Below are 22152 nucleotides of genomic sequence, written 5' to 3'. Positions count from 1 at the left end.
AATGGCAGGGTAACGCGACTGTTGCATTGTTGGATTTCACGCACGTCATGTCGTTTGAGCGCCTCTTGTTCCTTTGGCTGCACTTGAAATGATTGTAAGCAGTTTCCCTCCCTCTACCTCCTGCCTGTCTGCCTGTCTGCCTGCCTGCAATGTTTACTCCTACTTTCCCCAGCGGTGGCTGTTTATCTATGTACTGGTATGCAAGCTGAGGAGGAGAGAAGGATGCACTCCCTTGAGTAGTCCATCTAGAGTAAGAAGACACAAGGAATAATATTGACCTAAGTTCCATACGGACATTTATTAAGAGGCTCGTGGCAGAAAGTTGGCTAGCACTCAGGAAGTACAATTTCCATTATTTATTTATTTTAAATGTCAGTAGAAGGACTGCAAATGTGTGCTCTGTTTATTAAAAGATGGATTTGCTTCATTCAAAGCAAGAGAGGAAACTGGATGTTGGAATAAATGTGGAATATATTGTGTGCCTCCTTTTCCGGACTCCAAATGGGCTTTGATGTGTAACGTGTAGCACGTGGGTGGAAAGAAGATGGACCCAGGAGCAAGAGCAGACTTGAATGAAATTAGGTGCAAACAAGGTCGAAAATGATGCACGGCCTGAGGAGAAATGAGATTCCCGCATGGATCTGGGTGTTCCTTCAGCATGTTAAGTCCATGTACAAATATGTTTTCCGTATCGGAAGAACGTGGACATGTCACGAAGAATGAGAAGCTGTCGGGAATATTTCAGACAGGGTTTCATCAGGGACATTTTTTTTTCCTCATTTATTTTGAACATGTATAAAACCAAAGAACAAAGTGGGACTGCACTTTTTTCAAGCAGTCAAAATGTACCCACGTTTATCGACTGTATTTGATCCTTTTGACAACGTCTGACCGATAGGTCAGTTGCTTTATTTAGTTTCGATAAGACAAATGTCGTCAATTAGCACGTTTTACCTACTGTAGTATATTTGTCAGGATCGGAATGGAGCAGGGCGACCAAATGCAGCTTGGACCAGCTTGGTTTATTGAAGGGAAAAGGGAGTTGGAAGAGAGGATAAGGCCGGGAACAAACTAACAGAACCGGCAAACTGACATAACGGAACGGACACACCCACCGACCGACACACTGGCTAACCGAAACAGAACTGGCAAAGACAGGAACCAAAAGAAAGAAGAACGACATCAACGATCCGACCGTGGGTGGAGTGACACGCAGACAGGACTTAAATACGAGACAGCTAACGAGAGAGAGAGGCAGGTGACTGTGATTACCTAGCTTGTGAGGTGAAACAGGAGGGGAGGGGCGAGTACACAGACGCGGACAGAAACCATGACAACCTACACATAAGAAAACAACCGGGGACGAGTCGTGAAAATATTGGACAAACCAAAAATGGATCTTATAAATCATAATCAAGTGCTGCTTTAGAGCCGTAATTAATGTACCCAAACACCTTTTTTAACATCTTACACAGTATCTGAAGCCAAAAGTCAATATGACATATTTAAAAAAACAAAAGTCAGACTGAAAAGCACCTCAAATATTCAGCCGATGTTGTAACATGACGCATGATGAGTCACAAAGGAAGATTTGACTCCATTCGTCCGTCCAATTGGGTGCTGGCTGCCTGGATTTTTAGAAATCGAAGCAAAAGAGAGGTTTGGATTTCGTGGAACACAATTGTGGAGTCAAATGAAAACAGGATTTGTTTCAAATGCGCTTTTATAGTGGTGGGAAAAGGAAGCTGCAAATTTGCTCATGAACCAATTATTATAATTCATAACAACAGAATGAAATAAAACGCAGTTACCATTCTTACCTGAATTGCGTAGGAGTTTATCCATTCTGCAATGAAGACAAGGAGAACATTTGTTTGGGGAGAAGTACTACTGATCATCTTTCAGCGGATTTGGCAAAACGATTTCACATTTGCCTGTACTTCAACAATACCTCATCTCCTCTCCCTCCAGCAGCTTGCGATAGGTGGCAATCTCCATATCCAAGGCTAGCTTGAGGTTCATCAGCTCTTGGTGTTCTCGCATCTGGCCGGCCATGTCTTGTTTGGCGCACCTCAGGGCCTCTTCCAGCTCACCGATGTCCTTGCGGGCCCCCTCCAAGCTTTTGTCTCCTTCCACGATTGCGTCGTCGACGTCCTTCTTCAGAGACTCTTCCTACGAGCGAAGAAACCAGCGACTCATAGAAAGGCAAAACAGGAAAAATCCCGGGACTTTAATTTGACTGTGCTGATGCCAGCTCTGTCAACAAACCTTTCTTTTGAGAGCATCCAGGTCTCCATTGAGCCTCTGGATGAAGCGCACCGTGTCTGAGATCTGCCTCCGTATAGCTCGCGCTTCCTGCTCGCGCTGTCCTGCTTCAAAAACCATTGCATCCATCTAGAAGCAAGCGGAATCAATCGGTGGTGTTGAATCATCTGACACGAGACGTCCTCCTCTTTACCTTCTTCCGGTTCCAATGCTCCGCTTCCCCTTTGCTACGAGCAGCAACGTCGGCGTACTGACCCTTGACGCTCTCGACAATGGCGTTCATGTCCAGAGAGCGCTTAGCGTTTCCTCGTATAACCACCGTCTCGTTTTGGATTTGAGATTGCAGCTCTTTGATTTCCTGCGAGGAGTGCCGCCGCAATGTTGGTGGGGTGGGAGTAGAAACAAAAAGGAGGGGATAAAACCTCCTGGTTACCTCATCATAGCCGATCCTGAGGAAATCCAGCTGTCCTATCAGATCTTCCAACACCAGAGTCAAATGGACAGCTTCCAAATGGCCTTCATCCGCATCCTTTTGTAAGGCACAATTTTAATACATGATCCCAAGGACTCCAAAAGTGTCCGAACGCAGTGTCTTCCAACCAGGGTGCTGTTCTAAAGCTTTGGGGATACCTCAGAAGTTTGGTGTTGTTCACTTGTATGTATATTGTGTACTATGTCTTGTCACCGTGGGATCGTGGGAACGTCATTTCGATTTCTTTCTGTGTCTTGGCATGTGAAGAAATTGACAATAAAGCAGACTTGGACTTTTGACTTTGAGAAGTCCTCAAAATGAAAAAATAAGAAGAAGAATCCTTTTACAAACCCAAGGAATTCTTCAGAAAACGCTGATGAAGATTCATTATATGTTCCTTACGGAGGATGCGTGGAAATGTTGAAAAGAATTCCCAGAAATATCGTAAACTACCCAAAAGTCGATCCATCATCTGGCCTGGCATCTTAAGTGCCTAAATGTAGAAGCGACAGTACCTTTTTGGTGATGATGAATTCATTTTCCAGTTCTGCTTTCTTCAACAACTCATCCTCATATCTGAAGCCAAAATAAAATGGGAAGTGTAGTGCCGGTATAGAAGGAGACAGGACGAGCTCTCACCTCTTCTTGCTGTCCTCTGCCACCTGCTGGTTCTGCAAGAGCTCGTCCTCAAGTTTTGTCTGGTCACTGAGTAAATGCTCAATCTGTTGCTTCAGCGCCTCCTCCAGTTGCATCGCTATGCTCGTAATGTTAGCCACATATGGCTCTTGCTCTCGGAGGATCTTCAACTTTGTGTCTAATTTTTGGTTTTCATCCTCCTGGTGTTTCACCTGACACAGTGAGACAGACGATGGTCGGTCGGTCGGTCGGTTAAAAATACATCAACTATAAAGCAAACAAGTCAAAGATGCATTTGAATGAACCACTAAGTGTACCTTTTCAATCAACCTGACAAACTTATCGTTGAGTGCCACCATGTCGTCCTTTTCCCTGAACTTGCCCGCCGAGTGGACGACGTTGCTCGGGTAGCTTCTGGCGGGCGTCGCGCTGCCGGCGGGGGTGTACGACTGGCTGCTGTAATCTCTTCCTTCGGACATCGCAAGCGGCGAGAGAACACAGTGACACACACACGGAAAGAAGATCGGAGCAGGATGGCTCGACCTCACCGGCTCACCTCCATTTAAAGCAGGGTTGGGCCGATTGTTGCCTCCCCCCACCTCTGCCTGCATCCAATCCAAAGGGACAAAAGTGGAAGGACAGGGATCGAAATGCTTGTGCTAAAAATGGGATTCAAGTCCTTTAAAAATAAAAGAAAGAAAGAAAGAAAGAAAGAAAGAAAGAAAGAAAGAAAGAAAGAAAGACAACAGAAAAAAAACCTGAATTCCGAGGAGGTTGGATGTTAGCCGTGAGCCAATAGCATCCATCCATCCATCCATTCCCAGGGGGCGGATTGGATCAGTGCACTTGGAATAAATAAAAGGATCAAGTTGCGTTGTCAAGCTCATCCATCTTCTCTCATCATGCCTTCGACCAGCGCTGCGAGCATGTTCGGTGGCGCGGGCGGAAGAGGCGCCAGGGCGTCGGTGGCCAGCTTGGAAGGGCTGCGCAACGTGCTGCGCAATAACGAATCGGAGCGCGACTCCGCTTCGATCCGCGCAGCCGGCGGCGGTCCCGTCACGACCCCCGTCACGGCCCCCGCGGATGACAAACAGACGCTGCGAGCTTTGAACGACCGGCTGTCCGGATACCTGGGCAGAGTCAAGCAGCTGGAGAAGGAGAACCAGCAGCTGAAGGAAGAGATCAAGGAGATTTGGGGGAAAAGGAGAACGGCGGAGGGCCGCGACTGGGGAGCGCTTGAGAAGCCGCTCAATCACCTCAAGAATAAGGTGGACGTCACTCTCTAGCTAAGATTTATTGACTCACAAAAGTGCTGCATACACTCTAAAAGTAGTACATTGGGATGAGGTGAATTTTGCACTCCGACCTTTCAAGTCTGCTAACGTGCCACAACTTTACTTCCTCAGATAAAGGAGGTGACCATGCATAATGCCAAGTTGCTGCTCCAGATTGACAACACCAAACTGGCCAATGCTGATTTCACGAACAAGTCAGTCTCGAGATTCAGCTTCTTCAGTTCATTTTTCTCCTCAAACTGTTGGAAATTTGTGTCAAATTTCGACCTTAGATGCTCTTCTTCAGTTATCAAATGTTCTCTTCCTCAAAAGACTAGACTTGAAAAAACGTTTGGAAAAAGGTCTTTCACGGACTCAGGTGAAGTACTAAGAGTTCCGTTCCTGTCGTTGAGGCTCAATGATGAGACGAAGGCGAGGAAGGCGATTGGAAACGACCTGGACGACTTGAAGAAGAACATCGAGGACACCGAGCTGAGCAACAGACAAACACAGAAGGAGATTCATCTCGTGAAGGACGAACTTGTCATCTTTGAGCAGGACCACAAAAACGTTGAGTCTTAACGTCAACACCGCCAAAATGAAGAGCCCAATCCACTTTGGCACTCGAGTGTCTCGTACTTTGCAGGTTGTGGATGACCTGCGTGAGAAGATCAAGAACTCTGAGATCAACGTGGAGATTGAAACGCCAAACTCCAACTTGCCTGAGATTGTCAACAATATCCGCAAGCAGTACGACAAAGTTGCCACCAAGAACCTGAAGGAGACCGAAGATCGGTACCAGAGCAAGGTACCTGACGTCTGGACTCGCAATCTCTTTGGTGTTATTTTACCTCGCTTTGCGTCCTCTTTAGTTTGAAAACATCAAGGTTGAAGAGGCCCACAATGCCCAAGCATTGCAGTCGGGGAAGTTGGAGCTCAAAGATTTGCTTCAACAGAAACAACATCTGGAGGTCAAGGTTCAGGGTGCACGCAGCACGGTGAGCCGTTATTAAATTCAAAGATCCATAAATGATACGCTAGAGCTCATCTCAAGATCTGACAAGATATGAAAAGACCTACCTTCAACTGTCTCCAGATCTTCAATCTGGAGGAAAGCTTGAGGTTCACCAAGTTGGAGAACGGGCGTCGACTGGGCCCGTTCAACCGGACAATCTTGGACTTGGAACAGCAGTTGAGGAAGATGAGAGCGCATGTGGAGAGCAAGTTGGAGATGAACAAGGACCTGCTGTGCGTCAAGATGAAACTGGAGTCCGAGATCGATAACTACCAGCAGCTGATGTCGGACAATTTCGACAGGTGGGACCCTTCCTCCCACGTTTTCTTTGGCATTCAGTGACAACGTGTTTGTATTCTCTTTTGACAGGGCGGACTTTTCTTTCGACCATGGTCTGGCTCATGGTAAGTCCTGGACCTAATTGGAAGAACTAAACAAGCATTTATCGAATATTCTGCAAGTTTGAGGGGAAATTTGGCTCGGTATGTTTTGTTCCAAAAGACCAGCAAAAGCCTGACGGGGAGGAGCATGAAGTTATGAAGGAAGAAAATGAAGGCGCTCCATCAGAAGCTCCACAAATCAAAGAAGAAGTTTGGACCGAGCCAACTGATGACCTTGCTGTGAGGAAAAATGCCCAAATTACAAAGAGCTCCTCTTCTGAGTCTGAAGAGGAAAAGGCCAAGAATCAAGGCGAAGAGGAAAAAGCTTGATCCAATGGTGTCTTGCGCTCACATCGATGCATCTGCAAATTGAAATCCTGGTCGAATAAAGAACAAATACATTTTAGTGGTTTTTTTTAAAATGTCATTCTTGAATATAAAACATTAAAAAAACGAATCATTTACTGTCCTTTTCTTCTGTGTGACATTTGTTGGGTTTGAATTTCATCAGCAATGTCTCGAATTCAGTGTTTCCAATCCAAACCTTTATTGAGCCAAGGCACATATTTTAAATCCACCAAAGAAAAGATGACAAAAAGTAGATACTGTACAATAATCTCGTCTCAAACTTGCAAACAAATTTACTTGGGGCCTGTTTTACTCAAGACAAAGCTATTTTAGCAAATTTCATTTCTTATTTAATCCCTTTTCTGCCTGGCATAATACACCCCACCAAACACTACCTTTCTACTTAAATACAGACACCTCTGTATTATACACACACAATCCAAGATGATTTTCATGGTATTTGAGTGTTTTATTTAATTTTTTCCCCTCAAATGACAATGACATGAAAGCGCAGAAGGGGTGAATGTCAAATAAGAGTACCAATGAAACAAAAGATATTATATTGTATCAAAAATGTGTGTGTGTGTGTGCGTGTGTATGTTAGAGTATTTATATAGGACTAATAGTGCTCTTTAAGTATGTAATCCAAGGAATGCCCTGTTTCCATTACCTTGAGCCTTGGCTTTTTATATGAACTTTATTTGTTATGCAGAATAAGAAAAGAAAACTTGATCATTTGGAGTGGGCTGTGGGGGGGGCGTTTAGAGGCATCCTGGAGGCCTGTCCAATGTGCCGTTGAGTCGCAGCGTGGTGCGTTGGCGAGTGGCCACGGACGGTGGCTTCATCTGAGCTGTCAGCGAGCTGGCCGTCAGCGAGAGAAGGTCTTCCCGCTGGAAAGGCAATTCACATCAAAGCTGAACATTATGCTGCATCTATTGATGAGGAAATGTGCAAGTCATTGAAGGCCACATGGGCTCCAGTTACACCTTAACTCCATGAAAACCATCTGCACGCTATTTACAACGGCGGAGGGTTTCGCCCAATCAAAATTCCTTTGGAACAACTTTGAACTTGGGGTGGGAATGGCAGCTGTAATTCTCAGTACAACATTGCCACAATATTTGGCCCACCAAAACGCCACTACGAGTCCGCCGATGGCACCGATTGCGTCGGGTTCCGCAACTAGTTTTCATGAACCGTTCCTATATTGCAAATGCACATCATTGATTTTTGTGGCCATAAAGCAAAGTGTGGCCAGTCTCTGTTACCTCTGAAAAAGCCACACACACACACACGTGTGTACCATCTTGTGGATTTTCCTCTCTTCGTGATGACAATACAACCACAGTAGCTTTTTGATTGTCGCAGTCAATTGTTAGGGACACATTCATTGGTTCCACATAAGATGGATGCTTGATAACTGTGAAACCATACTGCAACTATAGCCATCCAATTCATTCTTATTAGCCACACACCTTGTGACCATTTGACCCACTTTTCGATGGAAACCCGGGCGACATTTGGGAGACAAAGTAGAGGCTACGTACGAAATGGTCTTCATTTCCTTCTTCTCAGCGTCTGGTCGAGCACGGTTGAGAACCTTGAGGAAGTCTGACGTCTTGGCCCTCATGCGTGTGTGAATGTAGGCCTGTGGAAAGGACACGATACACATTTTCATCTCGGGTTGTTAGACTCAAGAAATGTTAAAAAAAAAAAAAAAAATTAATTGCTGACAGTTTTCCAAGTTGAGAGGTTTCGTCTCATGCTAAATATGTGCCTTAGCTCAATAACGATTGGGCAACACTTCAGCAGATAAGGATGCAAACAAAACACTCTATTGTGCGTTTACCGTCATGTTTCTCAACACACATATCGGGAGACAGACACACACCCACCCACCCATAAACCTGCCCACGCTGACTCCAGTCTGTCTGCGCAAAAAACAAACAAACATCCTACTCACAAAAGCCACACATGAACCTGAAATTAAAGTTGTTGAAAATTGTCTGAGAAGTATTTACAATTGTAAAAAAGTCCATTAAGGAAGGTGTAGTCATGTTTACTCAAACGCCCATCGGCTGCCCTAAAAGCTGACTGATGAATGTGCGTGGCGGCACCGACCGGACTTTCTATCCAGAGCGGAGGATGGAACGTACCATTAGAGTGACTCTTTAAAAGCATGTCATTAAAAGGAGACCGAAAAATGCCATTGTGAAATAACCGGAGATTCTACCACGTGGTGCAACTGCTCACCTTTTGTCCCAAACGAAGTATAACAAGGGTTTCTTTTGAAGTTTACTGTACAACCAAACATAAATGACAGAATTGAAGAAATCCGTATTAAGGCTAAATAAATTAGCAATGGTGTTGCGGTGATTAGAAAGCTTGAAACAACATTGAGAATATTTTTGTTGGCCTTTTTTTGCCACATTGAAAGGGATTAATGGCATTTTCATTCATTTCATTAGGGAGAGTGAGTGTTTCAATTACAAGTGTGGTCAGGGAACAAATTTAGCTCTGTAAACAGAGCTGTAGATCTATTTCTTTTTTTCAATGATACCATGCAAGCAACAGGGGCTCAGTTTGACATTTAATGACTTCTAACATCAACATAAAAAAGGCTTCTGGCAAGCTCACCATCTGCCCTGTATTCAAACTCACCTTGGAGCACTTTATGTGGTAATGCAGGTAGTCCCTGAAAGTGTGGATGAGGTTGATGGTGTTGTCTCTGGCATTGGCATTGGTATGACGTGGGAAAAGGACTACAGAGAAGAAGAAGAAGAAGAAAAAAAAGGCAACGGGTACACGTAAGGAATGGCGCCAATAGAATATCGAATAGAATGCCCTTTATTGTCATTTTACAACTTAAAGACATGCGCCTTAGCAAAGCGCTCACTCACCAAAGGTGATGTAGCCGATGTTGTCCCCGATAGCTGCGTCTGTGTCCTTGAGTTCCAGAGGCGGCTCCCTGTGGCTGAACAGAACCTGCGGGGCTGTGTGGCTCGCTCTCCGGCCCTCTTTGAACTCCTACGTGAACATTTGAAGTTGACGGAATATCATTTTTTCCATTTGTGCACAAAAGTCTAAATTTGTTTGTGTTTCTGCAACAAATACTGAGAAAATCTGTTTTGTTTTGAAAAACAAAAGAACGAATGATAACATGGACTTGTCTCCATTGCCTGCCAGAATAACTTCAGCCATAAATGTTCCACACCTGCATGAAGACTTTGCCGATGATGACATCGTCGTCGTCTTTGAACACTGTGCTGAACACCACCGTCACCCGGTCTTTCTTGGCCTCCAAATACCTGCGGCGAGCAAAGTGTTAGCGCGCAGTTCAAATAGTCACCTATGGGGGAAAAAAAATTCCTTCTTGCACATACATGGACTCATCATCTCTGTAGTGGACCACAGCCCTCTTCTCGCCTTCTTTGCCCTCCTCCTGGAACTTGAAGTACTTTTCGAAAACGGAGGCAAAGCAGTTTCTCTTCAGCATCCCTGCTTGATGCACAACCTCGTCTTTGTTGCCTGGGAGGGCGTCCAGGTCATAGAGGAGTGACACATTGTAGCCTGAAAGCAAATATTAGTAGGTAGCAGGTACGGCGCTTTCATTAGCGTGAAGCTAACATTAGCATAACATGAACATACCGGCTTCTGATGAAACAAGGAAGCTTCCGTACACTCTTTTCAGCAGCTGAGAACAGAAACATATATTGCTGTTTAAAATGATCAAACAGTGGCTAAGTACAACGGCCAAGAAAGCTGATTCCGATTCAACTTTGATGTCAAAAAATGGCGACTTGTTGTGGTTTTGGTTGCGGTCTGTCTGCTTTGCTGGATCAGGACAATGGTTTTCATTTTGTAAGGTGCCTGCTACATCTTCGGCTCATGTCCCCGCCGTCATCGACTTGGTCGGCACTCGTGACCGCTCGAAAGAAAAGTCGGCGCACAATCGTTGAGTGATTTCACTCACATATTCACCGAAACAAATTTTTTGGGTACCCATTCCTACACAAACAATTCGTTGAAATATGAGAACCTGTGTTGTCAAGCCAAGTCCTTTAGCCTGCAGCTAAGCCACGCCCCCAAAATGACAACACTTCCCCCCCCCCCCCCCCCCCCCCATACTCTAAAAGGGTCGATGGTACATCCAAAAATCTGTCATTCAAAATTTGAACTCTATTCTCGCTATTTGGGGATGGCAAGCCCACACCGACCGACCGACCGACCGACCGACCGACATAAACCTGTTGAATGGGAGTACGTTTGTTTCTCGTCATCCTTCTCTCGGGTATTCTCGGAAGAAAAAAGTGCCTCGGCTGCAGCCAAAGTCTGTCAGCACTTCCTTGCCTGTGGTGAGCGCGCCTCAAACGCACTTCCTGTTTCTACAAGGGGCCTCTGCGGCTGTGTTCTTTTCCCTTACATGGTAGCAGAGCTCTCTTGGCGCTTCAGACATCATTCGACTGTTTTTTTGGTTTTGTTTTTTTAAACGTGAGCATCTCTACGCATCTCAAACCTGATTGAAACATTGTGTAGGTGAGCGTGTGTCGTACCTCGTCAGCCCCGTGCTCCTGCAGTTCCTTGTAGAACTTCAGAGAGATGCTGACCATCACTTTGGTCTTATCGCCATTTGGGTTGGAGATGTGGTACAACACGCCATCGAAGTCTACAGAAGAGAAAGACGTTACGGCGCACATTCGCAACTAAGAACAATTTGTCGAGTCTGTTCTATAAAATGTTGGAGGAAGGCGGAGTCGTCCAAAATATTCGAAACAGCTCTCAGTACCATATCATGACAGACACGTTTAAGTGAGACCACCTTACCTGCAAATGTAACATCAACAGCCTCGGGCTTGGTTCTGCAAGGAAGATATGAAGTTAGAGCAACGCTCACCAATACTTTTTTTTGAAAATGAGATCTAATTCTTGGGTATTACCTCAAATAAGTTATTGTTAATAATGACCAACATTCATCTCATGGAAGACACCGTTATTGATTGATCACAGTCATTATCAATGATGATTTGACAAAGGATTAAACAGATCAATTTGCGAGACTTAACAGTCAGTGAAAAAGCATTGTAACTTCTTCGTAGTCTGACTATTTCTGGACTGATGCAAGTGTTTACATTTTTAATTGATCTCTGACAATATTTTAAAATCACATTTTCCCCTTTGCTTGTGAGCTATTCTGAGTGGCGTTAAGATTCCATCCATCAAAAATGCAACATTATTATACTACAACAAACTAACATCATCCAAAAGGATTCAAGACGTTTATTCCTGCAGCAGCTTTGTGTTTAACAGCTTAAGCTTGTGAGAAAAATTCCTCATTAATATTTCAGTAAATATTGTTTTTTTTTCAGGGACTGAGACTTATCCAAAGTAAAATAGGGGCCTCGGCTTAGTAAGGGTTTCAAGAGACTGCATCTGGCTGTGGAGTGGACTTGACTCAGCTTGACTTCAGGAATGCGGAAGCTGCCATCCAGTTACGGATACTCCGTCACATTTATTGATGTTTTATTGGAGACAAATGTAAGCAGTTAATAAAGCGTACTTGGTGTTGGGTTATGTGTCAACTCAAAACATCAAAAGCAAAAAAAAAAGAAAAAAAAAAAGTTCGACAAGGAAACCAGTTAGCTTGAAGCATCAAATGGCGTTCCTTATAAATGTCAATTTCGTAGATTATCTACCGAGCCACCCACGGTGTGGAACAGATAACAAATGTGAGTTTTCTTCCTGCTTTGGGATGCTTCAGAGGATGTTTGATGAAGTGGGGTGGCTATGCGGGGTTGAGACAACGATCGCTGAGACACACCCCAGCTCGAGGCAATTTAGTCGGAGCCGATCGCCACGGACATTTATTGCACTCGTACGCTACTTTAGCGACTCATCTGTGTGTGTATGCATCCATCAGGCCCACTAAACATAGTCCATGCACCATTAATTATGGCTAGTACAATGACGGCTCTGCTGAAGGGAAGCTAGCCCTAGTTAGCATTGCTAGCCAGGTGTAACGATGATTCTCACCCGTTTGATGCGCTGTCGAACTTCAACGACAGCGTCTCTTCTATAATGCGGTTATTGATCTCTAACAGGATCATCGCAGCGGGTGTTGGCGTCGACGGAGTGGGCAGATAATCGCTGCAATCGGCTGAAGTGACGATATTTGTGTCAAATGGTCCTAAACAGACGAGACCAGACCGCTTCCGCCGAGGCTCTTTCCGCCTGGTACTTCCGTGTATTTTGCACTCTTGACCCCATAGTGGTCCGCAATGATGCCTGTGATAAAATTGGATTCACAATTTCGAGCACAATAGAGGCATTTGGTGGTTCTCCGACATGATGCACCAAATTCCGTTTTTTAAAAAAGAAAAGGAGGGGGAAAAAACCTCACGGTTCTCGTTGTGGCCTCTTATTTCATAGAAGTGTTTTATTATTAGTGAGTGTCTACTGCCCTCTAGTGAAAGCTTGCATCGCTTGTGGTCTTATAATGGCTATTTTCCAATCAGACTTCATTTCCCAAAATGCGTGCCTCCGACCAATGGGCGATGTCGATTCTGCTGTAACGCACGAGGTATGTAAACGTCAACTAAGTGAAACGTACTTTTAATTTGTGCTTTCAAAGCAGAATACGCAACTATTTGGCAAGCGAGATTGTTGCAACTGAGTTTCCTGCAGTAAAAACGTGCCGTACATTTGTATCAGCAAACGATCACATTTTTCATTTTTTTCTTCACATCGTTGTTAGCCAGCAGCCAGCCAGCCAGCCAGCCAGCTAGCTGCTTTGTGTTTTTGATCCGATAAACAACGACTAAGGTTGCACCACGCGTGAAGTCATTGTAATAAGGGCAAAATTAGTAAAGCTGTAAACTGCTGTTTGGAGAAACTCGTGTGTAGGCTTGTGTAACTTGTTTACTCCAATTGTTAAGTCACGCACTGTGACAAATTCGACAATTCTTGTGTGGCTTTTTAAGCACATTACAATACTAAAACACGTATGTTGAGTTGGGTTAGAAAAGAAGATTTTTTTTTTTTTTAAATCCTCAAGTCAAATTGTTATATTTTTGAACGTGAAAAAGTCTTTTTGGTAATATGAGTGCGTTTGTATTACATAATTCAAATCAGAAATAAATATGGAACGAAACAAAGGACTAAAATGGTCCTGAAATGTCTGGAAAAAAACATGCTGTAGTTCACGTCGTCCCATTTCCTTTTTTTGTGGACTGACGAAATAAACGTAACAGTTTTGACTAGTTACTTCTAGTTATCCAAGCAGCGTCTGAATGGTTGGAAATGTTCTTGTATGTTTTCAGGTGGCCAATGAAACAAACCTGGTGACTGACTGCACACTTGCTGTAGCCCCACTGCGTAATGGAGCAAAGGTCAACATTCTTCACAGTGAGGCTGACATTGTGTAGCTTTTTAACCACTTTGCCAACACTTCTTTTAAACGCTTGGGGACGAGAGGAAGGAAGCACACGTTTCAACTTGAGCCATTCAGGCATTGAGTGGCTTTGACACGGAAACACCGATTCCACACTTGTGTTTGACCACCCTGCCCGATCAGCTGACACAATGCTTTCACATAGCGCAGCAGAGCAAAACAATGAGATGGACCTGAAGATGCCTGCAGCCGAAGCCATTGAAGGAAATCTGGGTGGCGATATAGAGGTGGCTGTCTGCACTTCAGAAGAGCCACCTGCCTCTCAAAGTCCCCCAGAGGAGCCCCGAAAGTGGATGTGGGCTGTGATATTCTTATGTTTCTTTGGGTTTATGGCATCCATCAAGCCCGGAGAGCCCTTCATTACTCCTTATCTACTCAGCACTGAAAAGAACTTTACCAGACAACAGGTTAGTTGTGGCCTCGGGGTTGAATGAAGTTTGTTGATTTTGCATTTGCATTTAAAAAATAATACTAATTAAGGATACTAAAAAGTTATTGATACAGACTGTAAGATAACACCCAAGAAACCTTTGCAGTTTCTACTGTAAAGCCTTGTGACATGGTGAAATAAATAAAGTCAATATGAAAGAACTCTCGTGTCTTTTACGTTTACATTCCATATGCGCAAGTAGTTTTTTTTCCATATAGGCATAAAAAAATGTTTGCTTCCGATCTATCTTACAATTTTAAACCATAAGACAACGACGTTACCCACCCTCCCAATTTTTTTTCTCATGTTCAATGTTCTGCCCGTAATCTATATCTGCATCATATTTGAAATGTAATCTATTTTTCAAATTAATCTGACGATGAATTGCTTATGTGAAAAGGTGAATGTGAAAAATACATTGAAACGACCCTTCAAATGATCCACGGAGGGAGAAAAAAACCCCAACCCTTTTTGAGCTGTCTTCATTTTTTGTTTTAGGTGACCAACGAGATTACTCCTGTGCTGACGTACTCCTACATGGCAGTGCTGGTACCTGCCTTCCTGCTGACTGATTTTCTGCGCTACAAGCCAGTTCTGGTCATCCAGGCCATCAGCCAAGTGGTCATCTGGCTCCTTCTGCTCCTCGGTACCTCTCTTCTTCAGATGCAGTTCATGGAATTCTTCTACGGCGTCACGATGGCGTGCCGCGTGGCGTATTCCTCCTACATCTTTTCCCTGGTCAGCCCCAGCCTCTATCAGCGGGTGGCTAGCTACTCGCGCTCCTCGGTCCTCTTGGGAGTGTTTGCCAGCTCCGTTCTGGGCCAGCTCTTCATTTCAGTGGGACAAACCAGCTACAATACCCTCAGTGCCATTTCTTTGGGATTCGTCAGCTTTGGTTTGTTGCTCTCGCTGTGCCTGCCCTGGCCGAAACGCTCCTTGTTTTTCAACAAGGCGTGCAAACAGGAGCACAGAGAAGTGGCCACGAGAGCAGGCACTAAGGCAGAATTGTACAAGATGAACCCGAAGGAGGACGAGTTGGCCGCGGCCGGCTCCGCGTCGCACTGGAAGGATTCGGTCTTTGTGCAGATGTTGATGGAGTTGAGAACTGTGGTGAAAAGACCCGACATGCGGCTGTGGTCCCTTTGGTGGATCTTCAACTCCACGGGATACTACCTGGTGTTATTCTATGTCCACATCTTGTGGAGCAAAGTCTACCCGGCCACTGAGAACAAGAATGTTTACAATGGCGCCGTGGAGGCTGCTTCTACCTTGCTCAGTAAGTAACCTCAGTATTTTTTCCAGAAACGTACACTGATTGTAATCTTTTGCTTCTTTGCAGGTGCATTGACCTCATTCGTTGCGGGCTTTGTGAAAATCCGCTGGAATATTTGGTCAGAGCTTGTCATCGGTGTGATCACAGCTGTGCAGGCTGGCCTGCTACTGCTCATGGGCACCACTGACAACATTTGGGCCTGTTACGTGGCTTACGTCCTCTTCAGAAGTTTCTACCAGTTCCTGGTGCCCATTGCCACGTGAGTGCAGTCATTTTTGCCTAGCGAGCGGCGCAAGCATTTGGAGTCACCGTTAAGATTCCCTATGAAACTTGAAAAGGAAGTCAACACCCACATTTGTCCTTGTAATAATAGCTTCTGTGCAGCCCAAGTAGTCGAAACACAGTGTTCTGATGAATGTTTTGTGAAATATATATATTTTTTTGGTCACACACATTCACACCGTCCTATGCGGGAATGGGACTCACACAAGCCAGGCAAGTGTAGCCATCGGCGACTCCTTTGGGCGGCCATTTTGCCACTAGCTGTCAGCTAATAATGACATCACAGTCGCCAGGTCTCAGGCCATAACCAATGACAGCTCAGCTTGAGAAGCGGTGAGCTGTGATTGGTTGTGACCTGGCAATTGTGATGATGTCATTCTCAGTCGACAGCAAGGGGCAATATGGCCGCCCACCGAGATGGTTCAAAATGAAATTGAATTTTGCAGCTGAACTCATATTCCACAATTGGGGAATGTGACTAAATACATGTTTATTATATTATTAAGATTTTTTGGGGGGGTCGGGGTTGACTTCAGCTTTGAGACAACCGAATGCCGTAAAACCCAAAAAGCCAGCCAGCCAGCCATCTTGTGTGTGTGTGTGTGTTGGAAGTAGTTCTGCATTCCAGCAAAGCGGGACACATATGGAGCTAGTGATGTCCGACCCGGTTCAAGCTGACAAAGTTGATCGGAAAACAAAAACACAGCTGGGCCCGATGGTGTGATTTGATGTGTAGTTTTCAGATCGCCTCGTCGCTCACCAAGGAGCTTTGCGCCCTGGTGTTTGGCATCAACACCTTCTTGGGGACCATCCTGAAGAGCATCATCAACCTGATTTTTTCCGACAAGAGGGGGCTGGCTATGGATGTACACAGTCAGGTATGTAGACCTTGGTTTGTGGATTTCATGGTCAGCCACAGTGCTAATTGAAATTTGTGAATGACTTTTTTTTTTTTAACAGTTTCTTGTGTACTTTGTTTACTTCACCCTGCTGACCGTCATCTACTTTACGAGTGCCGGCGTCGTCATCTTCCGTCATTTCAGAAATCAGCCCAAGAGGCAAGCGATCACCCAGCAGAGCAAGTGTACTGAGCTTAGCCAAGTGGTACCGGAGGTAGAACCTTTGTCCAATGGTAAAAATGCCAAGACATAGCAAACGCCACCTTGAGCCTTAATCAAGTGCCTCATCTGCTGGAGCCTGGGTTCACCTTTTTTATTTTATTTTTTTTTAAATTCACTGCACTTAATGACGCACTTGTGGGACCACTCAAGTAACGGCCCAAATGAGCCCAGTTTGATTGTCTTGATTTGACGACAACAAATTCATGATTCCAACGTGAACCCGATGGCACTGCTGTTAGCCGTGTGATTTGTGTCTACATCTCCAAATCACTCATTAATTTATTATGTCTTGATTAATAATCAAACCTTAACAACACTCTGTGTTTTATCCCAGCATTGATGGTGTCAGTGGCACAGACCTTTTTTTTTTTTAGTTAAAACCCCACAATAAAATAGGAAAGATGGGTTAGAAAATGCATTGGAAGAAATGATGACATTGTTTTACGTCAATTTATAGTTTGTGTTTATTTCTAATCCTTGGCCTTAACGGTTGTCTGGTTTTCGGTGATAAGATTGTTGCTTTTTCTTCCACAAGCATTTGTGCTGGACAATTATCAGAATGCAGTGTTGCTAAATGCAACAGAAACATTTTGCATATTTTTGTAACAATGACTTTAGGATATGAGACTGTTTTGGAGTAGGACTATCCAGTACTCACCTGACGTGCGAGATCTAAGTTAACGTTACAGTATTCTCGCTGATTATGTTATCTGTGAACTTGTTTGAATGTTATAAAGCAAACAATCAGTTTTTGGAAAGTATTTTTATGCATTTTATTTTTAGTATTTTTGTGTGTGATTAAAGCGAGTAAATAATGGCATTCAAATTCTCAAAGTTTGTAAATTAGCGTGTTCATGTTAGTTTGCTCAGATTCTTCTCAATTGTTTTGCTCCAAGTTTTTTTTGGGGGGGGGTCCGCAACCTTCAGGCAGGTTTTTTTTAAGGATCTCAGCTCTTTTTCCAGCTGCAGACTTGAATCAGGTGTTCTTACATGCCTATCGAAAACAGATTCATTTAAATTAGTTTGTGTCGCAGTGGCAAACAAAACTGTCAACATGCGACAATAAATCTTGTAATCAAAACTTTGGTGGTGTTTTTTTTTTTTGTTCGAATCAGAGGAAAAATCGTGCAGAATTTGGCTGCCCTCATGTGGTTCAAGTGGAAATTGACGCAGTATGCTTCAAGATTGATATTTTGGTGATTTTCTTTAAAAAGAATTTATTAGGTAGCACAAAATATTCTATGCACATACATATGAACAACAAATGGAAATGTGCAAGGCTATTTATAAAAACTGCTGTGGCATTACTTTAAAAGCATACAATAAAATCTGAAATAGTGACAATAAAAGGAAAATGTAAAAAAACCAAACAAAGGAGCTGTATCGTGCTATTTTAAGCTTTCCACAGTTAACTATATATGATTATTGGCACAATCTAATGCTGCATTTGGGGAAAGTGGAACTTTTTCAACTTCCAATCAGGAAAAGTGCACTTCAACAACCCTTTGAACTAGAAGGTCAGAGTTGCGAAATGGGGGGGGCAAGAATGGACTACAATTTGACATCATTCGACCATGTAGAGACGCAGCTTGTGAATGGCAAAACTTAACTTAGGAAATGCTAAACATATATTTAGCCTAATTTATGACATTAATTGACTGCATAGCTTGCTATCCACCTGCATGAAGTTATTTGGTGAAATCCTTTGAAGATACGACATTTATTTATATAGATTGAGGAAATTGTGAAGAGGGTTTATGAGAATAAACAATCTATCGGAATCACCCATCTTTGTTGTTGACATTCTCCTCGGCCGCTTTGAGGTCAGAAGTGGGATAAATCCGATTTCCGACCTACCTCGAACGCAGCAGTCGTCTTCAGCAGCGAAACAGGGGTGGCTTCTCCCATTATGAGGAACCCGATCGGGCTGGTGCTTTGAGATCCCACTTTACTGGTGGTGAAGAATTCCCTTTTTGACCAGAAGCGCCAAAAAGTCCATTTAGCATGATATAGCTCCTTTAAATATGTTAGTGTTAAAAGACGTCAGGTGATGTTCTTGTTGATTGACAGTTGTCTCTCATCAGTGCAACACTTGGCCAAAATGGCACCGCAACCCACAGTACATCCTCAGACACGGCCCTGGTGGCGACCCGTGTCGGCATGTCGGTGGACAATATAGCACGCGCTGGGGGATTTCCTGGTATTGTCTCGGGTTCACTTTTCAGTCCTATTCGACGCCCGGTTTCCCTTTTGTGCCTCGGTTTGGATTCACACACGGTCTTGGGCAGTCATTGGTGCTGCCTCTGCAAAAGACAAAAAAAAAAAGTAAAGAATCAAGTTGGCCAGTTGTTAAAAGCGGAGATATTTGCAGTCGTACCTTCCCCTTGTGCTTTCTCTCGAGTCGAAGTGCCGTTTGATTCGTTAGCCTCTCGACCTACGGTACAATTTTTGTCATTTTAAAGTATGAAAATCAAATCAATACATTGCTTGACACTTACGTGTCCTCTCCTCCTTCCTCCAGAAATCTGTGGTGGTCAAGGAGACAAAAAGATTCACACAAAATGTTATTGCACAGCATTTTTTTCTCTCCATGGAACAGGAAATTTAAAAGGTTCCAAGAAAATGTAAAAAAAATAAAAGTGCAATGTGGTCACGAGACTCAACTCTGGTTTTGACCGATGAGTATGCAGCAAAACATTAAGAATAAGCAAAATATTAAAAATAACTTTATACTGACCTGCTTGCCATGGCATGGATGCTAGCAATTCGGAATTGGAAAGAGAAAAATACGTTTTTATTCACCACACACAAAGAATAAAGCCAAGTTCAATTTTACATTTCCATTCTTACCTTTTTGGAAGAACCACATGCCTGTGTGGGATTAGCACATATTAGAATATCAGAAAACAAGATTTGAACATTTAATACCTTTGCCCCATATGGAAATGAAATGAATCTGCGTCAAACATTGAACCTCTATTAACTCAAAATCGCACTAAAGTTGATGATTTTTTTGAGATTGGTACATAGGATTGAAAAAAAGCAACATAAGCAAAACACATATGGGCTAGTACTGACAACCTGACTCAATTTGGTTTATTGATCACTTAAACAACAACCTTAGGTGAGCCAAACAATCCCCCAAAAACAAAATAATAACGATGCCAGTTTGAACACTGCATTTTTTTTCCAGATTTGGTCAAACCGAATTTCACCCGTCTTACCTGTTTTACATTTGTGAATAAGCACCAGCACCACAATTGCAGTCAGGAGACAGATTGCGAGCGTCAGGCCTATGTTGACCTTCAGCCCCCCTTGGTGCTCTGCTTGTTGAAACAAAAACACACGATTTATTTTTATTTTTCAATGACACAATGAACTGAACACTGTTGTGGCAACTTACCAGTAAGGAACGGGTTACGAGTAGACAGGCTGGATTTCTTGCTGACCGGATTCTGCAGTTGGCACTTGAACTCGTCCTCATTCGGAGTATCCTGAGCGATGGCGCGAAGAAGAAGATCAAAACCGATTGACACAATTTCACACGGCCAAAAAGTGTCCGTGGACTTTCATTGAGGCCTTAAAAAAATGCATCACTTCTACTTCTAAATTGAACTCTGTCATAGTTTATTTCTTTTGTGACGCCCTTTGTAGTAGATTTTAATCTCATTTGAATGAACAGCAATTGACCTTTTTAATGATGATCTCCCTTGACGTGTAGGTCTTGGAGGAATGACCAATCATCCAGGTGTAGTTGACAGGTTCGGCCCCCGTGGTGTCACCGGCGCATGTCAAAGTACAAACTGTCTTCTCAGCATCACAAGATGTTAAAATCGTGGGCTCAGGAACAGACACTGGTGAAAAATGAAGGAAGAAAAAGTGTGAGGACATGGAGCATCTATGGGGCAGTGTTCGGATGCTTTAAACAACAGACAGTTCAGCAACAGCAAGGCATATATTCTTTATCATCTGCAAAAGTTACTTGCAGCCACCCGGAAGTAGACCGACGCTTTTCACAAGGTCAATACACTTACAAATAACGGCAAGATGAATTGGCGTTTTGAGAGCGGAGTTGATCTCAGGTGTGTAAATGCCACTGTCATTTTGAGTCAAGGCCGTAATGGTCAGCTCCCCACTCACATTGTTCAGCGTCGTGCGATCTAAAAGAGAGGTCCGATTGTAGGAAAGCGGGATGACCTTGAAGCCGTTTGATTCCGTACGTTTGAACTGACGATACGCCTCCACGCCGTTGGGATCCCACTCGATGGCGATGTCGTTGCCGTGCTTCCATAAGATGCTTGTGAGAGGGCCAGTGGGAAGGCCTGCATCAGGCCTCAGAACAACTTCATCGCCAAGTTTCCCGTAAACCGTATTTCCTGAAAATAATCGGGTTTCCAACTTCTTTGGGTCGGTCTCTCAAATGTTTTGGGTCCCGGGAGACATTTTTCATCATCGTCACGCCAGTTAAATATAACTACGGCGTAGATGACATGATGATGATCAAAATATTCACAACTTTGTGTTTAATAGCAGGTACATCAACCGAGTTGAACAGAATTGGATTGATTGCTAGCTACCACGCACTAGCAACACAGCAGCTCCAATTAAGTTTCCAAAACAAGCTCGGCTATATTGTTCCTAAGCATACTTACATACACACAACTTGTTTTGTTCTTCTAAGCTTTCTATTTCTTGATTTGATGTCAAGCTAAGCAAAACCTCTGTCACAGTACTCGTTGACACTTTTGGGCGACCACGCTGCGTCAATGTGACATACAATAGACGCTCCAAAAAGCCATGTAAGTTCAACTCGACTATATGAAAGTTTCCAGAAAAAAAACAAAAGCCAAAAAACTTGACCATACCAGCGAAACAAGGGGGCAGAATCACGGAAATCAGTGACAGGAACACGTGCATCGTCAGATCGGCCATCACAAAGCTGGACGGACACATGGCAGACATATGGGGGGGGGCACACACACAAACACAATAAAGCGTACAAACAAGTTATTGCTCATGTTTCAGAGTCTCACCCAGTGTTAATGATTGGCGCTTGTGGAAGTTGAAAGTGTTCCCCGTCGTTTGTATCCGGATGCAAGAAACGTGGAAGGAGGACGTTTTCCACTCTGCGCTGCAAACTCCGCCCAAAGTTTCACCCGACACGACGCGTCAAATTAAAGTAAAAGCCCAACGAGCAGAGCAGAATTCC

The 22152-nt window shown here is 43.8% G+C and overlaps 5 protein-coding genes across 10 annotated transcripts; 2 read left to right on the top strand and 3 right to left on the bottom strand.

Moving 5' to 3' along the window:
* Positions 1-158: 158 nt before the first annotated feature.
* LOC119119727 (keratin, type II cytoskeletal 8-like) lies at positions 159-3977 on the bottom strand. Of its 3 annotated transcripts, none has more exons than XM_037246289.1 (9): positions 3691-3977; positions 3377-3585; positions 3253-3313; positions 2699-2794; positions 2459-2623; positions 2269-2394; positions 1952-2172; positions 1821-1846; positions 159-245 (listed from the first exon to the last, which is right to left on the bottom strand). In XM_037246289.1, the coding sequence occupies exons 1-9, from the start codon at positions 3850-3852 to the stop codon at positions 187-189; spliced, it is 1125 nt and encodes a 374-aa protein (XP_037102184.1). In that variant the 5' UTR covers positions 3853-3977; the 3' UTR covers positions 159-186. The 3 variants fall into 3 exon arrangements, with proteins under 3 accessions (XP_037102184.1, XP_037102186.1, XP_037102185.1); XM_037246291.1 differs by lacking the exon at positions 159-245 and adding an exon at positions 456-727 and having other exon boundaries at positions 3691-3976; XM_037246290.1 differs by lacking the exon at positions 159-245 and adding an exon at positions 1266-1633 and having other exon boundaries at positions 3691-3976.
* A 137-nt stretch (positions 3978-4114) lies between these two features.
* On the top strand, positions 4115-6493 carry LOC119119722 (keratin, type I cytoskeletal 18-like). The gene is made up of 8 exons (XM_037246284.1): positions 4115-4641; positions 4780-4862; positions 5061-5217; positions 5294-5455; positions 5520-5645; positions 5744-5964; positions 6032-6066; positions 6164-6493. The coding sequence occupies exons 1-8, from the start codon at positions 4276-4278 to the stop codon at positions 6370-6372; spliced, it is 1359 nt and encodes a 452-aa protein (XP_037102179.1). The 5' UTR covers positions 4115-4275; the 3' UTR covers positions 6373-6493.
* Positions 6494-6835: 342 nt separating this feature from the next.
* Positions 6836-12638, bottom strand: arpc2 (actin related protein 2/3 complex, subunit 2). The gene is made up of 10 exons (XM_037246313.1): positions 12421-12638; positions 11215-11249; positions 10944-11056; positions 10039-10084; positions 9774-9960; positions 9605-9698; positions 9291-9417; positions 9052-9152; positions 7938-8038; positions 6836-7280 (listed from the first exon to the last, which is right to left on the bottom strand). Exons 1-10 carry the CDS (start codon positions 12492-12494, stop codon positions 7259-7261), a joined length of 900 nt encoding a protein of 299 aa, XP_037102208.1. The 5' UTR covers positions 12495-12638; the 3' UTR covers positions 6836-7258.
* A 259-nt stretch (positions 12639-12897) lies between these two features.
* slc19a1 (solute carrier family 19 member 1) lies at positions 12898-18024 on the top strand. Of its 2 annotated transcripts, none has more exons than XM_037246259.1 (6): positions 12898-12967; positions 13707-14244; positions 14766-15543; positions 15607-15799; positions 16559-16700; positions 16783-18024. In XM_037246259.1, exons 2-6 carry the CDS (start codon positions 13969-13971, stop codon positions 16972-16974), a joined length of 1581 nt encoding a protein of 526 aa, XP_037102154.1. In that variant the 5' UTR covers positions 12898-12967; positions 13707-13968; the 3' UTR covers positions 16975-18024. The 2 variants fall into 2 exon arrangements, with proteins under 2 accessions (XP_037102154.1, XP_037102155.1); XM_037246260.1 differs by lacking the exon at positions 12898-12967 and adding an exon at positions 12974-12993.
* Positions 18025-18159: 135 nt separating this feature from the next.
* On the bottom strand, positions 18160-22106 carry LOC119119740 (carcinoembryonic antigen-related cell adhesion molecule 1-like). Of its 3 annotated transcripts, none has more exons than XM_037246323.1 (12): positions 21977-22106; positions 21809-21882; positions 21164-21319; positions 20978-21103; positions 20634-20797; positions 20347-20437; positions 20168-20266; positions 19794-19814; positions 19681-19701; positions 19442-19468; positions 19321-19377; positions 18160-19246 (listed from the first exon to the last, which is right to left on the bottom strand). In XM_037246323.1, the coding sequence occupies exons 2-12, from the start codon at positions 21873-21875 to the stop codon at positions 19212-19214; spliced, it is 864 nt and encodes a 287-aa protein (XP_037102218.1). In that variant the 5' UTR covers positions 21876-21882; positions 21977-22106; the 3' UTR covers positions 18160-19211. The 3 variants fall into 3 exon arrangements, with proteins under 3 accessions (XP_037102218.1, XP_037102216.1, XP_037102217.1); XM_037246321.1 differs by having other exon boundaries at positions 20168-20272; positions 21977-22099; XM_037246322.1 differs by having other exon boundaries at positions 20168-20269; positions 21977-22099.
* Positions 22107-22152: the final 46 nt, after the last annotated feature.

The sequence above is a fragment of the Syngnathus acus genome, chromosome 2, assembly GCF_901709675.1.
Source record: "Syngnathus acus chromosome 2, fSynAcu1.2, whole genome shotgun sequence".
NCBI lineage: Eukaryota > Metazoa > Chordata > Actinopteri > Syngnathiformes > Syngnathidae > Syngnathus > Syngnathus acus.
Note: the sequence above shows the minus strand (reverse complement) of the source record. Positions and strands in the feature narration are given on the sequence as shown.

Coding starts and splice junctions, on each gene's coding strand:
- LOC119119727 (XM_037246289.1), bottom strand. CDS start 3,852: ATGTCCGAAGGAAGAGATTACAGCAGCCAGTCGTACACCCCCGCCGGC. Junction 3,314..3,376: donor GCAGAGGACAGCAAGAAGAG/GTGAGAGCTCGT, acceptor TTTTGGCTTCAG/ATATGAGGATGAGTTGTTGA. Junction 2,795..3,252: donor AATTCATCATCACCAAAAAG/GTACTGTCGCTT, acceptor GCCTTACAAAAG/GATGCGGATGAAGGCCATTT.
- LOC119119722 (XM_037246284.1), top strand. CDS start 4,276: ATGCCTTCGACCAGCGCTGCGAGCATGTTCGGTGGCGCGGGCGGAAGA. Junction 4,863..5,060: donor AATGCTGATTTCACGAACAA/GTCAGTCTCGAG, acceptor CCTGTCGTTGAG/GCTCAATGATGAGACGAAGG. Junction 5,646..5,743: donor TTCAGGGTGCACGCAGCACG/GTGAGCCGTTAT, acceptor AACTGTCTCCAG/ATCTTCAATCTGGAGGAAAG.
- arpc2 (XM_037246313.1), bottom strand. CDS start 12,494: ATGATCCTGTTAGAGATCAATAACCGCATTATAGAAGAGACGCTGTCG. Junction 11,250..12,420: donor TTCGACAGCGCATCAAACGG/GTGAGAATCATC, acceptor TCTTCCTTGCAG/AACCAAGCCCGAGGCTGTTG. Junction 9,418..9,604: donor TCGGCAAAGTCTTCATGCAG/GTGTGGAACATT, acceptor ATGTTCACGTAG/GAGTTCAAAGAGGGCCGGAG.
- slc19a1 (XM_037246259.1), top strand. CDS start 13,969: ATGCTTTCACATAGCGCAGCAGAGCAAAACAATGAGATGGACCTGAAG. Junction 14,245..14,765: donor AGAACTTTACCAGACAACAG/GTTAGTTGTGGC, acceptor TTTTTGTTTTAG/GTGACCAACGAGATTACTCC. Junction 15,800..16,558: donor TTCCTGGTGCCCATTGCCAC/GTGAGTGCAGTC, acceptor TTTGATGTGTAG/TTTTCAGATCGCCTCGTCGC.
- LOC119119740 (XM_037246321.1), bottom strand. CDS start 21,875: ATGGCCGATCTGACGATGCACGTGTTCCTGTCACTGATTTCCGTGATT. Junction 21,104..21,163: donor GGCGTATCGTCAGTTCAAAC/GTACGGAATCAA, acceptor CCTCTCTTTTAG/ATCGCACGACGCTGAACAAT. Junction 19,247..19,320: donor AGAGAAAGCACAAGGGGAAG/GTACGACTGCAA, acceptor TGTCTTTTGCAG/AGGCAGCACCAATGACTGCC.